The sequence below is a fragment of the Malus sylvestris genome, chromosome 7 (genome assembly GCF_916048215.2).
Source record: "Malus sylvestris chromosome 7, drMalSylv7.2, whole genome shotgun sequence".
Classification (NCBI taxonomy): Eukaryota; Viridiplantae; Streptophyta; class Magnoliopsida; order Rosales; family Rosaceae; genus Malus; species Malus sylvestris.
In genome coordinates, this window is record NC_062266.1 from 21,924,534 (window position 1) to 21,946,335 (window position 21,802).

General features: G+C 38.4%; 1 protein-coding gene across 1 annotated transcript; it reads right to left on the reverse strand.

The window, feature by feature from the left end:
* Nucleotides 1–17,255: 17,255 nt before the first annotated feature.
* Nucleotides 17,256–19,952, reverse strand: LOC126629563 (transcription factor MTB1). The gene has a single exon (XM_050299642.1). The coding sequence runs from the start codon at nt 19,411–19,413 to the stop codon at nt 17,572–17,574; it is 1,842 nt and encodes a 613-aa protein (XP_050155599.1). The 5' UTR covers nt 19,414–19,952; the 3' UTR covers nt 17,256–17,571.
* Between the last annotated feature and the right edge of the window lie 1,850 nt (nt 19,953–21,802).

Genomic DNA, 21,802 nt, shown 5'->3' on the forward strand with positions numbered 1-21,802 from the left:
TAACTGTTCTCTCTCTCTCATCCTCCCTCTTCTCTTTAGATCTTTCATTTTCTACTAAAGATACAACACCGATTGGAAACGAAAGATACGACGCCGACAACCACCGAAGACCAAAGATTCAATTCGCTAGAAAAAAACCTACCGCCTTGGCCACCACCTAGGTCGCCGTCTAGGCCACTTAGACCGCCTAGAGAGCGTCTAGGCGGGCGCCTAATTCCTACCCGATTAAGCCGGACAATTTGGCCCAAATCGCGGCGGCACTCCCCGCCTAGCGCCTAGGCCGATTTTGAGAACATTGGAATTTTCAGATAAGTTAGAAGATAAAAAACAGTTACAAGCATTTTTAGGATTTTTAAATTATGCAAGAAATTTTATCCCTGATTTAGGAAGAAAAATAGCAGTATAACACAGTAAAACTAGCAAAACTGGACAAAAGTATTTTAATATAAGGGAAGAAATTACTAAACTTAAGCCATTAACATTACCATTAAATGATAATTACAAAATAGTTGAAACAGATGCTTCATTATTAGGATGGGCATGTATACTATACCAAAAAAAGCATAAGGAGTCTCCAAAGTCTGACGAACAAGTTTGTAGATATTCATCAGGAAAATTTAGTGATGTATAGTCAGGAAAATTAACTCACTTGAGGCATTTTATTTATTTTTACATAATGAAATATTTACTATTAGAATAGATTGTCAAAATATAGTTTATCATTATAACAAAATACATGTTAATAAACAGACGGCCCGAAGATGGGTTAATTTTATTGATTCAATTACAGGAAATGGTTTTAAACCAAATTTTGAACATATAAAAGGTAATGACAATACATTAGCTAATATCTTATCAAGATTAATTTGTTAAACATGAATGAAATATCGTGGACCATCATCCTTAAATGGCACAAGACCACAAGGCAGAAGATCACATTTCAATAACAGAATGATGCACCATGGACCTCCACCATTCAATGGTTTCCAAAATAGCATAAACAGATTAACATAACCACAAATACCAACTTTCAACTTTAATAGCAATATTGTTGAAGGAATCAGAAATCCAACTCTGAGGTATAGGTCAAGAGTATTAGGACTTTCTGATAGGCAGCAGGTTCTCCTATATAATTTTTAGAATATCCAAATCAAACAGCCAAGCATGAGGTTAGGTCATGAAAAATTAATTAGAGCTTTAGAACTAGAGTTTGATAGTTTTAATTTTAGTATCCATTAAAAGCCAACATCATATTCATTCTCTTGAGCACAACCTTCAAGTCATTTCTAGGGACCATGAGTTATTACTTAGTAAGTTTACCAAAATGAACCAAGAACTCCAATATCTTATAATGCAGCAGAAGGCAAGTGACACCCTGAAAAGAGAATTGAAAATATGTTTAGAAACTAATCAGCATAAGAATAAAGAAAAAGATGTTATTGAACCCATAGAACAAGAGGCTAATGAGCCCATAGAAGAGATTAAGATTGAACTCTTAGAAAAAGACAAGCATCATCAAAATAATGAGCAGTATTAGCATCTGAGTGACAAAGAAAAACAAGAAATATATAAAAGTTTTCTTAGGAATATATCTTTAGACTTAATAATAGATGATATCCTATTAGAAGAAATTTCAAAAGCAAAATTAAGAATAATGCCACCAGATATGCAAAATGAGATCATGAGCAGAGCATTACAGTCCATAAAAGAGTTACAATTACAATTAAAATGTGCTTTGTATCAATCCATCTTTGATCCAAAATCAGGGATAGATAAAATTATTACAAAGATGTATCCACCATGTCTTTGTGATAGTACATAAAATTGTATTTGTAAACCAGAGGTTAGCATAGCTGTGGCCAGGATTAACATGAGAGATTTTAGACCATGGCATTTTAGTTATGAGCATTAGAAAAAGCATAATGTGGTAGAAGTTACCCCTGCCTTATTATTAGAGTTTGACTATCTTAATAAAATATTCATTAACCATATTTCCCAACTAGAATTATTTCCTAAATAACTTATAAAAGTAGCAGAAGATTATCTGGAAAAGTGGAAAAAAAATTGCATAAGTTTTATTAGTAGTCATGCAGATTGGTATGTACATATGCATAAGGAGAAAGCTAGGCATATAGCCATGATCAATAAAGAGTCTTTTAGACTATCCCCTATCTTCTCATATAGGTGGACTCATTCATACAAAAATATTCTAAAATTTCGAGGGATCCACATGCTAGCCTTAGATGAGTTTGAAGATTTTAGGTATGATATGGTATTAGTAGCAGAAGAAGAAGAAATGTATATTTACAGCAAGACAAAGATCAATCATTAACCCTATTGGAAGCCTCAAAATTTTAAAGAAGAAACAGCAAAAATGTACTGCAAGGTGAAAGAAGATAGAGAAAGAGACGCAGAGGTAGTAGAAAGCGATGAACAGCACTGGAACAATTTGACAGAAAAATAGCTGCATAACATTGACAACATGATAGAAGCATTAAGAACTTGCAACAGATTAACATAAGTTGAATAGCATAATGTAAAATAATGTATTTCCAGACAGAAATGTCAACATCATTGTGAACCCCGCTACAATAATAAAATAATGGTATAAGAGTAAATAAAGAAAAAAGCTTGATTCATCATAGACTTTTCATACAAAAAATGTCATTTTGATTAAAAATGAATAGTGTTAGGCCCTTTTCGTTATAACTCCCTAAAATCATTGCATCATGTGCTGTAAGATGATGTAAAAAATGAAAATGCTCACACCAATGCATTCAATGGTCGTTAGACTTTGTTTGTACCATACTTGACCAATCCCGAAACTACTAAGCACCGGTCATTGTTATACCGTCAAGGATCCGGAAGAGTTTCCCTCCAACCAGGAGGCCAATCACAGCGCGACACGTGTTGACATCAGAAGCCAATCATAGGCGACACGTGTCAACATCAGAAGCCAATCATAACATGACACGTGTCAATGTCAGAATGAAACTAGAAACTCTCTTCTATAAATAGAGATCATTCTCTCACAATATTTCTTAAGGTCATTTGTACTAAATCATTCACTAGTACTCACAAAAGGAGAGCTTGAACCTATATACTTGTGTAAACCCTTCATAATGAATGAGAACTCCTCTACTCCATTGACGTAGCCAATCTGGGTGAACCATGTACATTTTGTGTTTGCTTTCCTGTCTCTATCCATTTACATACTTATCCACACTAGTGACTGGAGCAATCTAGCGAAGGTCACAAACTTAACACTTTCTGTTGTACTAAAGTCTTCGCTAATTTTGTGCATCAACATTTGACATCGTCTGTGGGAACGACACTTATTCCCATTCTCTTCAGCTTTGCCAAGCTGGTTTCCACCATCCGCACATTCTCTTTTGACCAGGCATCCCTTTCCAACATGGGGAGCGAAGGAAGCCACAACACATAGAATGACACCTCTCTTGCACCTAGTGCGAAGCAACGAAAGAAGGAAGGAAAAATGGTTGCTCTTCAAGCTAAAGTCGATAAGCTAGAAGCTCAGAACAACAAGATAACAATACAGAATGAGGTCATCTAGGAGCAGTATGAGAAGCTTTTTGAGACGCTCCACGAAACTAGGCGTACTCAAACACGCGAGCTCGTTGCCCCTATGGATATCAACCATCATTTGGGTGCCTCCCAACACGAAGGGTCACCTCCCTTCGACATGGGTATCCCTGATGAGGAGTGAGCTAATCATCAAAACATTGATCAACATGAGACTTCTCTCAACCCAGATGCTTCGACCCGAAATAGAAAAAGTGGAGGAAGACACCTACTTGCAGAAGGGTTGGAAGGATCAAAAGTCGTTTATCGTGACTGCTGAGACTTCCTAAAGCAATGTCGAGAGAATCCCCTCCACATATGCTCGAAGATCAATGACCCAAGGGTTTCTGAAAGACTCGGTCCCCTCCCACGACCCAGGCCAGCTGCCAATCTAGGGAAGGAATATGAAGGTACGGGGGACTCTGAGGTATTCCGACAGACTCGCCCTAGAAGTCAGTACGGCGAGTCTAAGAAAAAACCACACGCCCATGCTCAAACTTTCCTACTTATAATAGGCGATAGAGACTTAAGAAAGAAAATTCCAGTGGTACATAACTCCACTCATGACCCACTTGTCCTACAGCTCATTGAGGAAGTAAACAAGTTGAAGGCCGAACGTCAGACCGAGATACCTGACTGTAACCAACCCAGGCTTGGCCCTCTCACAAGAAGGATCCTCGACACCCCTTTCAAGCGAAGACAAAACAAAAGCTTGGTTTACAACTCTATACTGGAAGGGATGACCCAATTGAATACCTTAACTTCTTTGAGTCCACCATGGCATATCGGATGCACACCGACGAAGAGCGATGTCTTCTCTTCCCCTCTACCTTCTCTGGTGGAGCTCTAAACTGGTATTGCCGTCTTTCACCTGAGACAGTAGACTCATTTGAGGAATTGAGGAAACTGTTTGTCTCTCAACACATCTTCCAGACCATCACTTGCATTCTGCAGATGACTTGTACACTATTCGCCAGAAGCCGAATGAGTCACTACGAGAGTATGCCGGTCGCTTCAGCCATGAGTATTCTCGCTGCACTAAGGCAGATGACAAGACCGCCCTCAAGGCATTCACGGCAGACCTACATGATTGTTTCTTCAAGTACATGATCAATGCCAACACTTGGAAGACTTACTCTGAGATGATGGCACATGCTTACAACCACGCCTCCGCCGAAGCAAGGACATACCAATGGAACCTCCATATGGTTAACCCTTATCAACAAATGGAAAGTGGAAGTCAAGTTTTACTAAGTGAGGAGATATTGGCCATTCAAACACCCATTGCATCATTTCTTGCCTCATTTAGCTACTCGTTAAGTCACCAAACGTATCTGTCTCTAGGTAAGAGGAAGGATTTTTACTCTCAGCAAGCCCATTACAACAAGAGGGATAAAAGTTCGTATCAAGACAACCAGGGGTGAACGTACCGTTGACTATTATGACTATAGGGCCAAGCCTCACTCTTTCAAAGTGGAGGACTAGGTACTGAAGGAAATGCTATTATAAGAAGGTATACACATTACAAATGTTTTGACTCTTAACCGCTTAAGATCTTTTGTCACACAAGCCATTCTGTAAATATTTAAAGAATAGGGAATTCAGACAACTTCTTCTGAGTCTTTTACGTTCCTAGCACTGGAACACTTGGTCTACGTTGACCTACCCTTATACTCCAACTCAGAGATTCAACATGCGTACTTTGACACAAAGTATATGATACTAAGTGTTACAACCAACATGGTTCACATATCAAAAGCATGGATCCCTTCATGCATAGCAAAACATTCATAAGCATCACTCATATCAATCAACATAAACATTATACATTCCAACACATTCATACATAAACATCATACATTCCAACATATTCATACATAAACATCATACATTCCAACACATCCATACATAAGCCAACTGTGCTTCGAAAGGGTTCAACATACTTTGTGTCTTCGACACTTGCTACAAAGTGCCTCGACACCTGGCCCTTATTCTCACAAACCAGGTGATGAAATGTAAAGAAGGAACTCATCTTCATGCCACCAACTAGGTGATGAAATGTACAACCCGTACTCTCCTTCATGCCACCAACCAGGTGATGAAATGTACAACCCGTACTCTAATATCATTTGGAAACTTGCCACTCATGCCACCAACCATGTGAAGAAGGAACTCATCTTCGTGCCACCAACCAGGTGATGAAATGTACAACACGTACTCTCCTTCATGCCACCAACCAGGTGATGAAATGTACAACCCGTACTCTAATATCATTTGGCAACTTGCCATTCATGCCACCAACCAGGTGAAGAAAGAACTCATCTTTGTGCCACCAACCAGGTGATGAAATGTACAACCCGTACTCTCCTTCATGCCACTAACCATATGATGAAATGTACAACCCGTACTCTAATATCATTTGGCAACTTGTCATTCATGCCACCAACCAAGAGAATAAGGAACTCATCTTCGTGCCACCAACTAGGTGATGAAATGTACAACCCGTACTCTCCTTCATGCCACTAACCAGGTGATGAAATGTACAACCAGTACTCTAATATCATTTGGCAACTTGCCACTCATGCCACCAACCAGGTGAAGAAGGAACTCATTCTCATGTCACCAACCAGGTGATGAAATGTGATGAAAGGTGATGAAGGAACTCACTTTCGTACCACCAACAAAGTGATGAAAGCAACTCACCATTCATTCCACCTACTAGAAAACGAGTGGTACAACTTGTACATGTGAACTCCTAGCATTCACAAATAATAAAAAACCCTCAAGCTTGACAACTCAACTAGGGGATCACTTATGCCCAACAAGAGTTATAGTCACCAACAAAGTCTTATTGCAAGCCAACAACAACTTCAGTGCATGGCATACGAAGATCAAGCTATTCAGCCCTCTTGCATCTACTTCAGACATTTCCCCTCTGTAACAATGCAAACATTACAACTCGTAGAAAGCTTCACACTTTTGATCAAGACAGTGTGAAGCAAAACCAATTTATGGTGCCAACAAGAGCTTCATCAAAGGAGTTTAACCACAATTCTCAAAAGCTTCACACATTCTTGATCAAGACAATGTGAAGCAAAACCAATTTATGGTCCCAACAAAAGCTTCATCAAAAGAGTTCAACTACAATTCTGAAAAGCTTCACACACTCTTGATCAAGACAGTGTGAAGCAAAACCAATTAATGGTGCCAACAAGAGCTTCATCTATGGAGGGCAACCACAATTCTCAAAAGTTTCACACACTCTTAATCAAGACAGTGTGAAGCAAAACCAATTTATGGTGCCAATAAAAGCTTTATCAAAGGAGTTCAACCACAATTCTCAAAAGCTTCACACACTCTTCATCAAGACAGTGTGAAGCAAAACTAATTTATGGTGCCAACAAGAGCTTCATCAATGGAGGGCAACCACAATTCTCAAAAGCTTCACACACTCTTGATCAAGATAGTGTGAAGCAAAACCAATTTATGGCGTCAACAAAAACTTCATCAATGGAGGGCAACTACAATTCTCAAACCTTCGAGGCAAATTCAAGACTGTTCGAAACAAATTCAATTTATATGGTTTATCCAAACCTTCGACTACTACAAGGTGTGGCTTGCATCACAATCTCTTGCTCAACAGTATAGAAGCAAAATTTGTATATGTTGTCTCTCCCACATTTTCAAATTTCTAGTTTCCCTAACAAAAAAAAGGAAATTCGACAAAGCTTCATCAATGGAGGACAATTACAAATTCTCAAAAGCTTCACACTATCTTGATCAAGATAGTGTGAAGCAAAATCAATTCGTGGTACCCAACAAAGCTTCACCACAAAAGCTTCATCAACAAAAGTTTCATCAATGGAGGACAACTACAAATTCTCAAAAGCTTCACACTATCTTGATCAATTAATGGTACCTGACAAAAGCTTCAACTCCAAAGCTTCACCTACAAAGCTTCAACTCCAAAGCTTCACCTACAAAAGCTTCAACACAAAAGCTTCACCTACAAAGCTTCAACTCCAAGGCTTCACCTACAAAGCTTCAACACAAAAGCTTCACCTATAAAAGCTTCACCAATAAAAACTTCACCACAAAAACTTCACCAACAAAAGCTTCATCAATGGAGGACAACTACAAATTCTCAAAAGCTTCACACTATCTTGATCAAGATAGTGTGAAGCAAAATTAATTCATGGTACCCAACAAAAGCTTCAACTCCAAAGCTTCACTTACAAAGCTTCAACTCCAAAGCTTCACCTACAAAAGCTTCAACACAAAAGCTTCACCTACAAAGCTTCAACTCCAAAGCTTCACCTACAAAGCTTCAACACAAAAGTTTCACCCATTAAAGCTTCACCAACAAAAGCTTCACCCACAAAAGCTTCACCCACTTCACCTACAAAGCTTCAACACAAAAGCTTCACCCACCACAAAAGCTTCACCCACAAAAGCTTCACCCACCTACAAAAGCTTCACCCATAAAAGCTTCACCAACAAAAGCTTCACCCACAAAAGCTTCACCCACAAAAGCTTCACCCACCACAAAAGCTTCACCCACAAAAACTTCACCCACCTACAAAAGCTTCACCCACCACAAAAGCTTCACCTATAAAAGCTTCACCAACAAAAGCTTCACCCATAAAAGCTTCCCCCACCACAAAAGCTTCACCTACAAAGCTTCAACACAAAAGCTTCACCTACAAAGCTTCAACACAAAAGCTTCACCTACAAAAGCTTCACACTATCTTGATCAAGATAGTGTGAAGCAAAATCAATTCATGGTACCCAACAAAGCTTCAACCTCAAACCTTCACCTACAAAACTTCACCTATAAAGCTTAATATATATACACACTTTTTTTTTTTGGAAATTCGAAAATTTAAAAATTTGGAAATTCGAAAATTCAAAAAAAAAAAAAAAATTGCCTAGGCCTCATCTTCTTTGGGCCTAACAACTTTCATAACAAATATATATGAAGGAGGAGTTTTGGGCTACCACTTAGAAAGGAAAATGGTGAAGTTTTGTTACTTTGGAAACTTGGCTACTAACAAGACACCTCCTTCGTTAACTCCCTCGACCGGAAACTTGGGGGACTCCTACCATATGCTACTGCACCTTGATACTCGGAAGTCTCACGACTACTCAGTGACTTGGATTTTTTCAAGTTTCCAACCGAGAAGTTTTCCTCACTCGGGAAATTAAGGGAGCACTACCTCAACCTACATGCTTCACTCACAAAGCTTCAACATACAAGCTTCAACAAAAGGAAAAATTCAAAGAACTTAGTGAAGAAGACCTTGGTGTATTTAACACAATACGTTGAAATGAAGCAAAGCTTGTTTATTGATATCTCCGATAAGTTACAAATATGTACATATACATGAATCAAAATAAACAAATAAAAGGGAGCCTTCACAAAGGTTGCTCAGGAGAAGTCTCAGCAGTCCGCAGAGCCCTAGAAAGAGGAAGCACCAGAGGGTGATTATTCAGAGCCTCAGTACTAGGCAGAACCCCAGAAGGAGGAGGCATCGAAGGTTGATCATTTGGAGCTTCATTACGCGGTACAGCCCTAGAAGACGAAGGCAATAAATGCATTTGGAACAAACCCACAAACCTACCTCTGATGATCAAGTAAAATCTGACCATCAGATTCTTGCAGCTGGTCGAGCTTCCTTTTCATGTTTGTAGCATAGTCATGTGCGAGCCTGTGCAACATTTTATTCTCATGCTTGAGCCCTCTGATCTCCTGTTTGAGACTTATCACTTCAGCCGCCAATGATTCAACTTGGCGGGTTCGAATAAATAGGCGTTGGGCCATATTAGACACAGAACCTGCACACTGAACACTAAGAGCCAGAGAATCCTTAACAGCCAACTCATCAGACCGTTTGGAAAGTAGTCTGTTATCTTTGGGAGTGAGAAGATTCCTGGCCACCACCGCAGTGGTAATATCATTCTTCATCACAGAGTCCCTAACGGTAAGAGGACTAGTAGGGGATAAGAAAGATGGGCGTCATATGTTGTCTTGAGAAGGCATGGCTACTTCTTCACCAAAGTTCAAGTCAAAACGACGGTCGGATGGGCCAGACATTCTCAGAATTGATGAAGGAGAAATGAGGTGCAATAAATCTCTGAAGTAAGGGGAAAATTCCTACAAGCATTAACTCTCTAAATGTACTTCTTGCACACAATTGGTGCCCTTACAAAAGAAAGGGCAATAGAGCCGTTGGTTCAAAAATCGAAGAGGCACCACTCTCCAGATTCCGAAGAGGTACCATTTTCCACACGCAACATCAGCTCTTCGTGTACCAACGATAACTTTGCCAAAGATCTCTGACAAAGTTTAGACACATAAATTTTGAAGGTCCAGCTACCCTACTATTACCCATAAGTGTAAAGGAATAGCACCACTGCTTGATAACTAGAAAGTCCCAATGTGTGTCAACCTTCATGCTCTGTGGCAAGGCAGACTGGCAAAAATGCATAACCTTTACTCACATTCGAGAAAACATTCCCAACAAGATTACTTGCTTAAAAATCGAAGAGGCACCACTCTCCGAATCTTGAGAGCCAGACTCCTAACAGGATTACTTTCTCAAAAATCGAAGAGACACTGCTTTCCAAATCTCAAGAGTTAGACTCCCAACAGGATTACTTTCTTAAAAATCGAAGAGACTCCTAAAATGATTGCTTTCTCAAAAATCGAAGAGGCACCGCTTTCCGAATCTCGAGAGCCAGACTCCCAACAGGATTACGTGCTAAAAATTTGAAGAGGCACCACCTTCCGAATCTCGAGAGCCAGACTCCCAACAGGATTACTTTCTCAAAAATCGAAGAGACACTGCTCTCCAAATCTTAAGAGTCAGACTCCCAACAGGATTACTTTCTCAAAAATCGAAGAGACACTGCTTTTCGAATCTCAAGAGTCAGACTCCCAACATGATTGCTTTCTCAAAAATCGAAGATGCACCGCTTTCCGAATCTCGAGAGTCAGACTCCCAACAAGATTAATTGCTCAAAAATCGAAGAGGTACCGCCCTCCGAATCTCGAGAGCCAGACTCCCAACATGATTACTTTCTAAAAATCGAAGAGACACTGCTATCCGAATCTCAAGAGTCAGACTCCCAACAGGATTGCTTTCTCAAAAATCGAAGAAGCACCGTTCTCTGAATCTCGAAAGCCAAATCCCTGACAGGATTGCTTGTTCGAAAATCAAAGAGGCACCGCTCTCCGAACTTCGAGAGCCAGATTTCCTTGGATAAAACTTATCTACAATCTTCACACGCAACATCAGCTTTCCAGATACCATAGACCACTTTTTCAAAGTGCTCTGACAAAGTTAAAACACGTGAAGATTGCAGCTCTCACTACATTGCTATGACAAAGAAGGGTAAAGGAATAGCACTACTACTTGTTATTAGAGAGACTCCTATATATGTTGACCTTCATCCTCCACAGCCAGGCAAACCTGCAAATAAAAAAAAATGCTCAACTTTTCTTCACATCCAAGAGGGCACTCTCAGCAGAGTCTCTCGAAATACTCAGCTTCTTTTCCTCCCGATAATACCTCTGCAAACAAGCCACACCAGAGTAATAGTATCTCATATCATCAGGGTTAAAAGCAAGAGTATCCCATGTCATGCTTTTTCCCTGTCTTTTCCTTTGGCCTTGTTCTTACCTACAAGACAAGGAGAAAGAGAGCAATCAGTCAGCATTTAGAATCAAGTTTCTAGTCAGGAACTGACTGCCTAGAACCTCTTGCCTGATTACTTACCTGGCATTGCTTTCGAGTAATCATCTTCAATATCTTATACTTCCAGAGAAGATACCACATCTGCCTGAGGAACAGATAGGGCAAGTGAGAAGGATACATGGAAGCATGTGGAGACAAGCGTAACAGAACACGTGCCGATACATCCACTACTTTGTCAATAGCAAAAGTATCCCATATCATCAGGGTCGAACGTTCTTTAGATTTGATGGACTTGTTTTGACCCTCAAATTCTTGAGTCGGCCTTATACTCTGGAGGAAACCAGAAAACCCTTAAACCCAGTTCAAGAATAAGCCTGTGGAAAGTTACTTCTTCAAAAGCAAAAGTATCTCATATCATCTATTCTCCATTTGCTTCTCCTTATCTTTGTTGCTGTTTACGACAAAAGGAGAAGGAGAACAATCAACCGGAAGCCAAAGTCGAACCTTCAATCTAGGTTTCTTGCTTGAAAATCTGATTGCTTACCTTGTCTGTTACCTCATTCGACAAATCTCCTAGCTCGGCGACTTGGGGGACTCCTACTATAGGGTTTGTATCGCACTTGACCAAGCCCGAAACTACAAGTAAGCTTCAAGTGAAATTGATACATTACCTTGTGCATCTTCATCGGTTAAAGATACCACCCCTGGATGGAGGAAAAGTACTTCCAGAGAAGATGCCACATCTACATATGAGACAGATAAGGCAAGTGAAAATGATACCACACTTCGGTACTTAGAAGTTTCGTGATTACTTAATGGCTTGGATCTTGCAAGTCCTCAACCGAGGAGCTTCCCTCACTTGGGAACTTAGGGGAGCACTGTTTGTACCATACTTGTCCAATCCCGAAACTACTGAGCACCAGTCAACGTTATATCGTCAAGGACCCAGAAAAGTTTCCCTCCAACTAGGAGGCCAATCATAGAACGACACGTGTCGACATCAGAAGCCAATCATAGCGCGACACGTGTCAACATCAGAAGCCAATCACAACACGACACGTGTCAATGTCAGAATGAAACTAGAAACTCTCTTCTATAAATAGAGATCATTCTCTCACAATATTTCCTAAGGTCATTTGTACTAAATCATTCACTAGTACTCACAAAAGAAGAGCTTGAACCTATGTACTTGTGTAAACCCTTCACAATTAATGAGAACTCCTCTACTCCATGGACGTAGCCAATCTAGGTGAACCACGTACATCTTGTGTTTGTTTCCCTGTCTCTATCCATTTACATACTTATCCACACTAGTGACCGGAACAATCTAGCGAAGGTCACAAACTTAACACTTTCTGTTGTACCAAAGTCCTCACTGATTTTGTGCATCAACAAACTTTATAAACGTAAGAATAAATATGGTTTAGGATGGGTTGCTTCGAATAAGCATTGTTTGATAGAGTTCCAACTTTTAAATGTGAGAGAAAATTAAAAGTAGTGCAATAGATGAGATTCTAAAATTAGAAATAAGTGAAAGACAATTATAGAAAACTCAATTCCACTACAATTGCTTATTGTTTCGCCAAAACTCTATTTTCACGATTTAGGCTTCTTTTATTTCGCTCGTGGTTAAGGTATTTCAGCTTGCAATGTTGTCTCCATTACGTAGTTTTAAAATTTTGACCCATTTAGGGATCTCCAAAAATAAGCTTATTTTCACCTCCTTGAGTACTGGTTTGGTACTGATGTGCTTTTATAAAAAGTGGGTATCAGAAAAAGTTAAGCTCAAAAAGGTGTTTGGTAAACACTTAAAAGCAACTTATTTTGATAGTTTTGGGTGAAAAAAAAAAATGAAAGTGTGAAACAGCAAAAATGAGCTTATTCTCACAGCATAGCAGAAGCAGTTTTTTTTTTCCAAAGCACAACAATACCAAACCAACCCTAAATCATGTCATAACTAAATGCAATATTTCTCGTCTCAAAATGTCTCTGAGCTGGCCCGGCTAGATTGTAGAATTGGGCTTTATTCAAGCCTTTTCTAAAAAATGAGTAGTGCATGGGCCTTGCATATTAGGCCATGAGCCAGCCCATTGTTCTGTCCTAAGGGTCGAGCCTAATTTGGCCAGATATAATGATTTTGTTTTTTTGGTGAGACAATAGATTTGTTAGATTAGATGATAGAGTAGGAAGCTGACATGGTTTGAACCTCTGCCATGGTGTAAGAACAACACTCCTCTTCACCACCGTAGTAAAGGGCCACTTGCATGAAAATTTATTAATTTGGTGTAAGCTTATTTATCTGTACGGTTTAATTAATTTGTTTAACAATTTAAGACTATTAATTGAATGGTAATGTATAAAATTGAATTAGAGCTCTTAGGTTCAATTATCAACATCAGTAAAATATTAGGAAAACCAATGAAAATAGCTTGAAAACTTTGAGTTTTAACAATAAAGACAAAATAAAGGGTAAAGTGAATAGTACCATAATTGACTTTTTAGTGTAAAAATGTGATTTTTCGTTAAAGTGAACAGTATCGGGAGTTTTTCGTTAAAGTTCCCAAAAATATTTAGTTGAGTTCAATAAAGAAATATTGTGGCCCAAAATAGGGTTGGGCCGGCGGCCCATTTATAGGCTCGAATTGAATCGGCATTTAGGTTGGACTTGGGCCTAATATCTCATAAAAGGCCTGGTTGAGTTGGCCCGTTTTACTCTTAGGGAGAAAAGTTTAGGGTCGGGTAGGGCAAGGGACCTCACTTCTTAGGCCCAGGCCGGTCAGGTCTGGCCCAATTTACAGGCCTAACTGATGGAAATGGAGTGTTCGACTTCTTCAGAAAAGCCGTCACCGTGGATCTGTTGGGTGAGAAGAGAAATAATAATAGGGTAAAATTTACTTTTATTTTGAAGAATAGTTTAAGAGGTTATGAATTGATGTTCCAATCTCAAAGTTGGTTAGTTTTGAAAATGTAATGGTCGTTTACGAACATTCTCTTCATGGTTTCAAACTTTTCTCGCTTTCTACTCGACCAACTCTTTGAAAGTTGAAAATTTGGTGTAGTTTGATCTTAATAAGGTCACATTAAAATATCGCACGAGATGCCATTGTGTTCTTCTCTTTACGTGAGAACTCAAACTACGTATTTTATTGGGGTCAAATTTTTTCCTTGTTTGGTTTCAAAAGAAAATTGCTTTTTTTTTTTTTTTCCGTTTTATATTCCAAATGTAATTAGCATCAAGATAATGATTTTTATTCTTCAGACTGGAAACAATTCAAACACGCTAACTGGGCAGATATTTGTATTAATAAAGATTTTTATTGACTAAAAGTTTAGAACTTGCTTGTCAAGTAACAACTTAGTTGCTAAAAGTCTGCATAAAATCTGTCAAAATCTTCATTATCTCCGGCACTTTCTTTTTTCCTTTCAACCAATGGACTTGTGGACTAGTGGTAGGCATGCAATCAAGCTACACGTTCTCTTGATAATATAACATTATAATCGTGTGTATATATCTATTATATACAGTATGTATATATATATATATATATATAAAATACATTTTCTTCTTCACTGGTCATGGTCATGCAGTACCATGCTACGACTATCCAGGACACATACCATGGAATTGGGAAGGCTCCATTTCTTTTTATCAAGTGGAACCATATAATTAGGAGGAAAACTTGCCAATTACGGTTTTTTAAAATTTCTAATCGCTCTTTTAATGATAATGATTGAGAGCGATAAAGAGAAGAGTTACATAAACCAACTTCATTTAAATATTTCACCAATTTAACTTTTAAATTATGAATTTACGAGTTTAATAGACACATAGATCGCATGTATCGTGTCATGAAAGTTTTCACAAGTTCTCTTCTATCTCCCGGCCCTCATCTCATCCGTACATTAACCATGCATGCACCACGATCTTCACATGACATGCACTGCCCTTTAAATGCTCTAATAAAACGACAACACACACCAAAAACAACATACTTTTGCTATTTTGGAAGTTTCAATACTTTGACTTTGAGGAAGCCAGATAGCTAGCAAGTTCCGAAACTGGGGCAAAAGCAAACACTGCAAATGCCTAAACCACACATGGGCAGTTGCAATTGTTGTCAATCCTCCATTTTTGACCACATGTTTTTAGCATTTTTGCAATTTGCAACCATACGTATTTTTCATATACCAAATAGAAAAAATTAGGCACATAAAGCACAAAAGTGGGAGGGTGTGTCTGTGTTTTAGAGTTCAAATTTATCCAAACTCCTAATCCTAACCAAGGAAGATGGCATTTGATGTTATTATTGCACATAAGTGTTAGATTGTTTGAGTGTTTCTCTTTATTATTGTTTGTTCTCAATGTGATTAATCATAACGTTTTTAAAATTTTATTGTGCACTAATGTATGTCATGCACCAAAACAACACATAGTTGAACGTTATACCTTAAACCAGTAGCATACTAAAATTCTCCACCATGTCATTGCTTTTGTTTTTTCTCTCAGTTTTGCTTTAACTTTTCATGTCCTTGGCCTTTTTTTGAGCACACATGGAGAACATGGCTTCTGTCATAATCTGCCTCCCTGGTCAAGCCAATTGTCGAATGCACATACCATATGCACCACATTCTTCTATTGAGTTTTTATGGTAATTATATATATGTGTGTGTATGTGTGTGTTGATTTCTTGGAACCATGGCCTCAATTTTTCTTACTTTTTCTCTCAAATTCTGTTATGGTAAAGGTTTTGAGATGCCTCAGTTTCTTTATAGAAAGGAGAACTATAAAAAGCGATGGCCTAGAATTTGAGAACAGGATCTATTCCTCTGCTCCTTTTCATGTACATGTATGAAAACCTCACTTGGCTTGTCGAGATCGAAAATTCTATTACGTTCCAATGTATTTTTGGCTATTAAGTCTTAGAAATTGGATCCCAGATCAAAGATTTAACGACAAAACATATCAATGTCTAATATACTGGAAATTATGCGTTCAAATTATAAGCAACCTTGTCCCAACGTGGATGTATATTAAAAAAAAAAAAAAAAAAAAAGGTTTTTAAAAAAATTCAAAAATAGTTCGAGTAGCTGGCCGTTGTGAAAAGCATATCGAGGTACCCGTGACAGCAGTTACAATTGCAGGAACAAACGAGGAAAATGCCGACAAGAGCAGTGAAGGCACACCAATCCCATGTTATCTCAATTATGCAAGAAGCATGAAATATATGTATACCGAAGGTCCACCTCTGAGTTCTCAAAAAAGAAATAAAAGTCCACCTCCGTTGCTGTCCCTGGACCCAAAGACTTCACACGTATTGTCACATCCCACCAATTGACATTTTCTAATTTGACATAACTATTTTCTCCATATGGAAGAATTGGTAAAAGAAATTACTTGGTAGTTGGTACAGGGAAACACGTTTCTTATTTTTTTTCTACTGAATTATCCCCAAAAATCAAAGCAAAATCTAGGGTGCAACCGGATTTTTATCTCCCTTTCTGTATCTCTCACATCAGGTCATTTGTCAAATCATCAGGATGTCAGAGATACAGAGAGGGGATAGATAATGGGTTACAATCCCTGCAGAGAAAACAAGAGGACCCAAAATTTGGAAGCAGAGCAAGAAGAGAATAAACTAGTTCGTAGTTTCACATGCAGTCAGAAGAGATTAGAAGGAGGTAAACCAAAAACGAAGGCAAAGAAAGACCGAGGAAGCCTTCAAAACTTTCTGTCCACAGGAAGAACAAATTTACCTTGCCATGGGAACAAAATTTCCCACCATATCGATTCGCAAACCAGAAAGGAAAAATAAAAAAGAGATCCTAAAGCCTGAACAATGTAATCGAATTTGAATGCAGAATCTGGGTACAACTTTCGTCTAGTCCCTCACAAAACAGAAGAAGAATATAGTACATTTATACAACACCAGTGTCATCCAGTAAAAATAACAGTAGCGATGATAGATCAGATGCAAATGAAGGGAAAATAATGAAACTAACATTTAAGAAACAAAACAAATCTATCAGCTTCTTCATAACCAACAACTTGAGGGTCGATTAAACTTACAAATGAAATCGACCTTGCAAGAATACTTACACCAAAATATGTATGCTATAAAATAATCACAGAAATTTTGCTCCCTACTTGGTCATTAGGTAGTTATTTGTCTAACTCTAGATAGCAATGCTATTCCTTTTCGGATTCCCTGCTGTATATCAAAAACATCTGAAGACACTTTTAAATGGATTCTTCAGTATATACCTATGGATTATGTTAACTGCAGTTCTCGCACTACCCGACTGATGACAGTGACTGTAGCGAGTTGGATTCCCGGGAAAATGCTGCAATCAACTTCTCCTTCGTCAACTGCTCCGATCCTTGAGACTTGACTACAAAAGTATGGGAGACAGTATCGTTTGCTGCTGCAAGTTTTGACTCAACAACTGTGATTTGTGCCTCTTTGAATGCTTCGATGACTCTTGATGCAGGGTGTGAATCCAAAGGGCAGGTCACCCTTACGATAACCTCATCGTTAACAGCTTGAACATCAACATCAGGTGCCTGGTTCTGAATTTCCATACCTGAGCTAGCCCCCAAAGCTGACACATCTCTTGAAGTGCCACCGAGGTTCTCCCTCTCTGCTTCCATGACTTTAAGCTTCGCCTGGAGCTCGTTGATGTAAGCAATGGCATCTCCCAACAAGGATGCTTTGTCCATCTTGGATATATTGGGAACAACAGCTCTTAAAGCATAAAACCGCTGGTTTAGCTTCTCACGCCGCTGCCTCTCTGCCTCCACATGATTGAGTGGTTCTTCTCTTCCATTTGCAGGCTTCCTACCCCTTTTCCGCGGCCTCCTTTCATCAGCTGTGCCTGGCTGGTCTTCCTTGCATGGAGCTTCAGCATCTGAATTTTCAGAATCCACAACAATGGGTCGGGAAACCACAGAAGGCCTTGAGGTGGCCCCTGAAAAGTCAATTTGCAGTGGCACCTGCTTCTGTGGATGATAAAGGTTATGACAAAAATCATCCCTGCCCCCGTTGACAAGCTCCTGTAAATTATTCACCGGACTTTGAGAAACATACATCTCAATTGGGCTCCCATGTTTCACATCATGAATATTCGGCCAACTTGAACCATGAATACCATTTCGGGGACTTGAAAATGCAATCCTATTTCGATTTGAGTACACATCGCACGACCTCTCCTCCAACTTTCTAACAGCAAGTTTTTCTCTATAACGAGGCCGGACTGAGTTCCCCGAGTTCAAATCTTGCCCGAAAATCTTGGGAACTACTTCCCCTCTCTCCACAGGGCTCAAATTAGTTAGTTGGACATTTTCATCTATCCTCCTTCCAATCACCGGCACACCTGCCACTGGCTTGGCCCTCAAGAGCGAGGACTGTGTAGAAAACAGTGACCTTATGGACTGCAACAACTCCAATCGCTCCCCTATGCATCTCACTGAACCCAATTCAACTACACCAACATCCGTTGGGACTAAAACAATGGTCTGAATTCCAGCAGACTCGGCAAGAAACGATCGAACACAATACTCCGACCCTGATTTCAACAAGTCCAAGAGCCAGACATGCTTCCCAGATGCCAAGCACTTGCCAGGACCCCCTTCTCCTCTTGGAAATGAAAAATACATCGACGCAAGCAAGAACATCTCCATATCAGTGACCCGGTCTAATCCAAGCGCACCATTATACTCATCCGAGCTCCCAAACAAATTGTGTAACTTTTGCAGCACTATCTTCCTCATCCTTTGCTGGGTCCCATCCTCAAGCCTAAGACCGAGAATCCTCGTGGTTTCGGACTCTTCATCTTCCTTAGGCTCTCTACAAGAACCATCACCCCAACACAAAACCCAATCCCCAGACTTGGACCTAGAAATCTGCCAGAAAATGGCATAATTCCAGCTAAAATTCGATGCATTCGGGCGCTCCACAAGATCCGAGAGCTTGTTGTGCAAATTCTCATCAGTCCCTATCCCCATACACGAATTCTCAATCGAAGAAACCGAGCTCGAAATCAAGTAATCGACAGCTCGAGTTCCTAAAACTGCAGCAACCATGGCCTTATCTTCATCATTCCAAACCCCTCCTCCTAAACCCATCTCAATCTTCATCTCCAAAATCCAGAAAAATCAACAACCCTACAAAAACCAAGCTAAATTTTCGAAACCCAGATCAAATCTCAGCCTCAAATACCCCCAAAACCATGAAAATCCAAACTTTTTTTGCTAAAACCAAAACTTTATACATTCAACCAAATCAAACAACCCAGCAGGGCTACAATTTCAGATCTCAAACATCCATAATTCCAAGTAAAAAGCAAAACCCAAAAAAAAAATATAACAAATCAACCCAGAAAACACAAGGGTTAGGAGAAAACTACACACACCAGCTTCAGCAAGCGAAATGGGATCATGAGAAGATGATTGGGTAAGGCAGCCAAGGAAAAAGAGTGTTGGGCACAGCAACCAGTCCCGGGAAAGTGAGAGAGTTCAACTGCCGGAAAAAAAATTTCCCGGAAACCAAACAGGCAGCTATTTCAGAAGCAACAACGAAAGCCCAGAAAATAGGTCTGGCCTTTGGTCTGTTTAAAGCAAAGGTGTGGAGGTTAGAGAGAGAGAGAGTTGAGAAACTGGGTTTTGTAACGTATGTTTTGTGTTCTTTCTCCTAAATCCAAACAGCATGAGTAAACCGTGGTTAAAAGCTTAAGCTTTGATTTGGGGTTAATTTTGAACCGTGGTTAAAGCATTTTGTCGCGGGTTTTGATTGACAAAGATTCTCGTGTGTGTTTGCCAAATGAGAAGCACATGTAAATGGCACATCGAATTCACACTAAACAAATTTATTACTGTTATTATATTATTATATTATTACTCTAAACATTTTATTTTGCATTTTAAATTTTATATAATTAAAAAAATACACTCAAAAGTGAAATAAAAATTTTCATAATGTTAATAATAATTATCTTGTTATTTATTTATATAATTTTTTTTTTTACCAAAAGATATTATTTACCTTAAGGAGAGTAGGTGAGTTTAGCCTCACAACGGAGTTGGACTAATAATAATGTGATTCAAATTTGTTTTTGTAAAAAATCAAACTTAAAACGTTTCACTTACAAATAAAAAAGAACGTCATTCAATGTAGTACTAAATGCTTATAGAATGTGATTTATTAGGATAAGCATAGTTAGCAAGAGCTTTTAATTTCGGGAGTTTTAACAAAACGCTTACGGTCCTGTTTATTTAAAAAAAATGATATTTTTACTCTAAAAAATCACTTATAGTATTATTCATTTACAATAACTTTTTATCATTTTAATTAAAACTCAAAAATTTTTAACTCTTTTAAGTAATTTTCCTTTTAATTTTTTGGTCAAAAGGAAAAACATGATAGAAATGATGATCTGTGTGAGTGAAAAAGCGGGTTTTATGTCAGACCCAAAAAAAGAAAAAAAAGAGCGACTTTTGTGATTCTCATGTCCAATATTGGCACGAAATAACGTGTGGTTGTGGTTCACGGACAACCTGCGACTCACATCCTTTTTTATTTTTATTATTTTCGGAGATGGAGTGTCTGCCCTCCCCTCTCTATACCCTCCTCATATCCTCCTGTTTTGTACCTTCAAGGTTAAGCTACGTTAACATTTGTTTTTTATCTTATTATTTTTATAAAAAAATTAATATAAAATATTGACGTAACTTAACCGTGACCGCACAAAACAAGAGGGCATGAGGAGGGTACAGGAAGGGGAGGGCAAACAAACCATCTCCATTATTTTCATTTTCTTGTTTTAGGGGTGTCTTTCAATGAAACTTACTTTTTATTTTATTTTTATATAACTTAGTTTTTTTATTGCTGAACAATAGTACAAAGAGTTTTTGAGAGCAAGGAGAGCTCCATTAAAAAAATAGAAAACTAAAAAAAATAATTTGAAGATTTTGAGTTTTAACGATAATGGCAAAATAAAGGGTAAAATGAATAGTACAAGGATTGAATTTTTAATATAAAAATATAGTTTTTCGTTACTGTGATCAGTACCGGGAGCTTTTCATTAAAATTCTCTTAAAAAAAGCCTCCATTATAAAAGGGCAAAAATGTTGAACCAGCTTACTCACTAGTTACAATCAATTATCATTTAATTAGCCTCATCCATCCATATATTTGTTGTTTTATTATTATTATTATTATTATTATTATTATTATTATTATGATACAGATTTAGGCGCGAAAGAAAGACGTTTGAACTTACTACTTATTTTATATTTGTTGTTTTACTATTGATATTCATATCTCGTGACCTACTTTCATGATATTATCTGCACGTATGATTACCTACAATGTATGTATATGAGACAGATTTAGGCATGAAAGAAATGCATCTGAACTTACTACTTATTTTATAATTGTTGTTTTACTATTGATATTCATACTTCGTGACCTACCTTCATCATGTTATATGCATGTGTAATTACCTACAAGGTATGCATACGAGACAGC

What these genes read in the sequence shown, in the direction of transcription:
- LOC126629563 (XM_050299642.1), bottom strand. Translation starts at nt 19,413, where the DNA reads ATGAAGATTGAGATGGGTTTAGGAGGAGGGGTTTGGAATGATGAAGAT.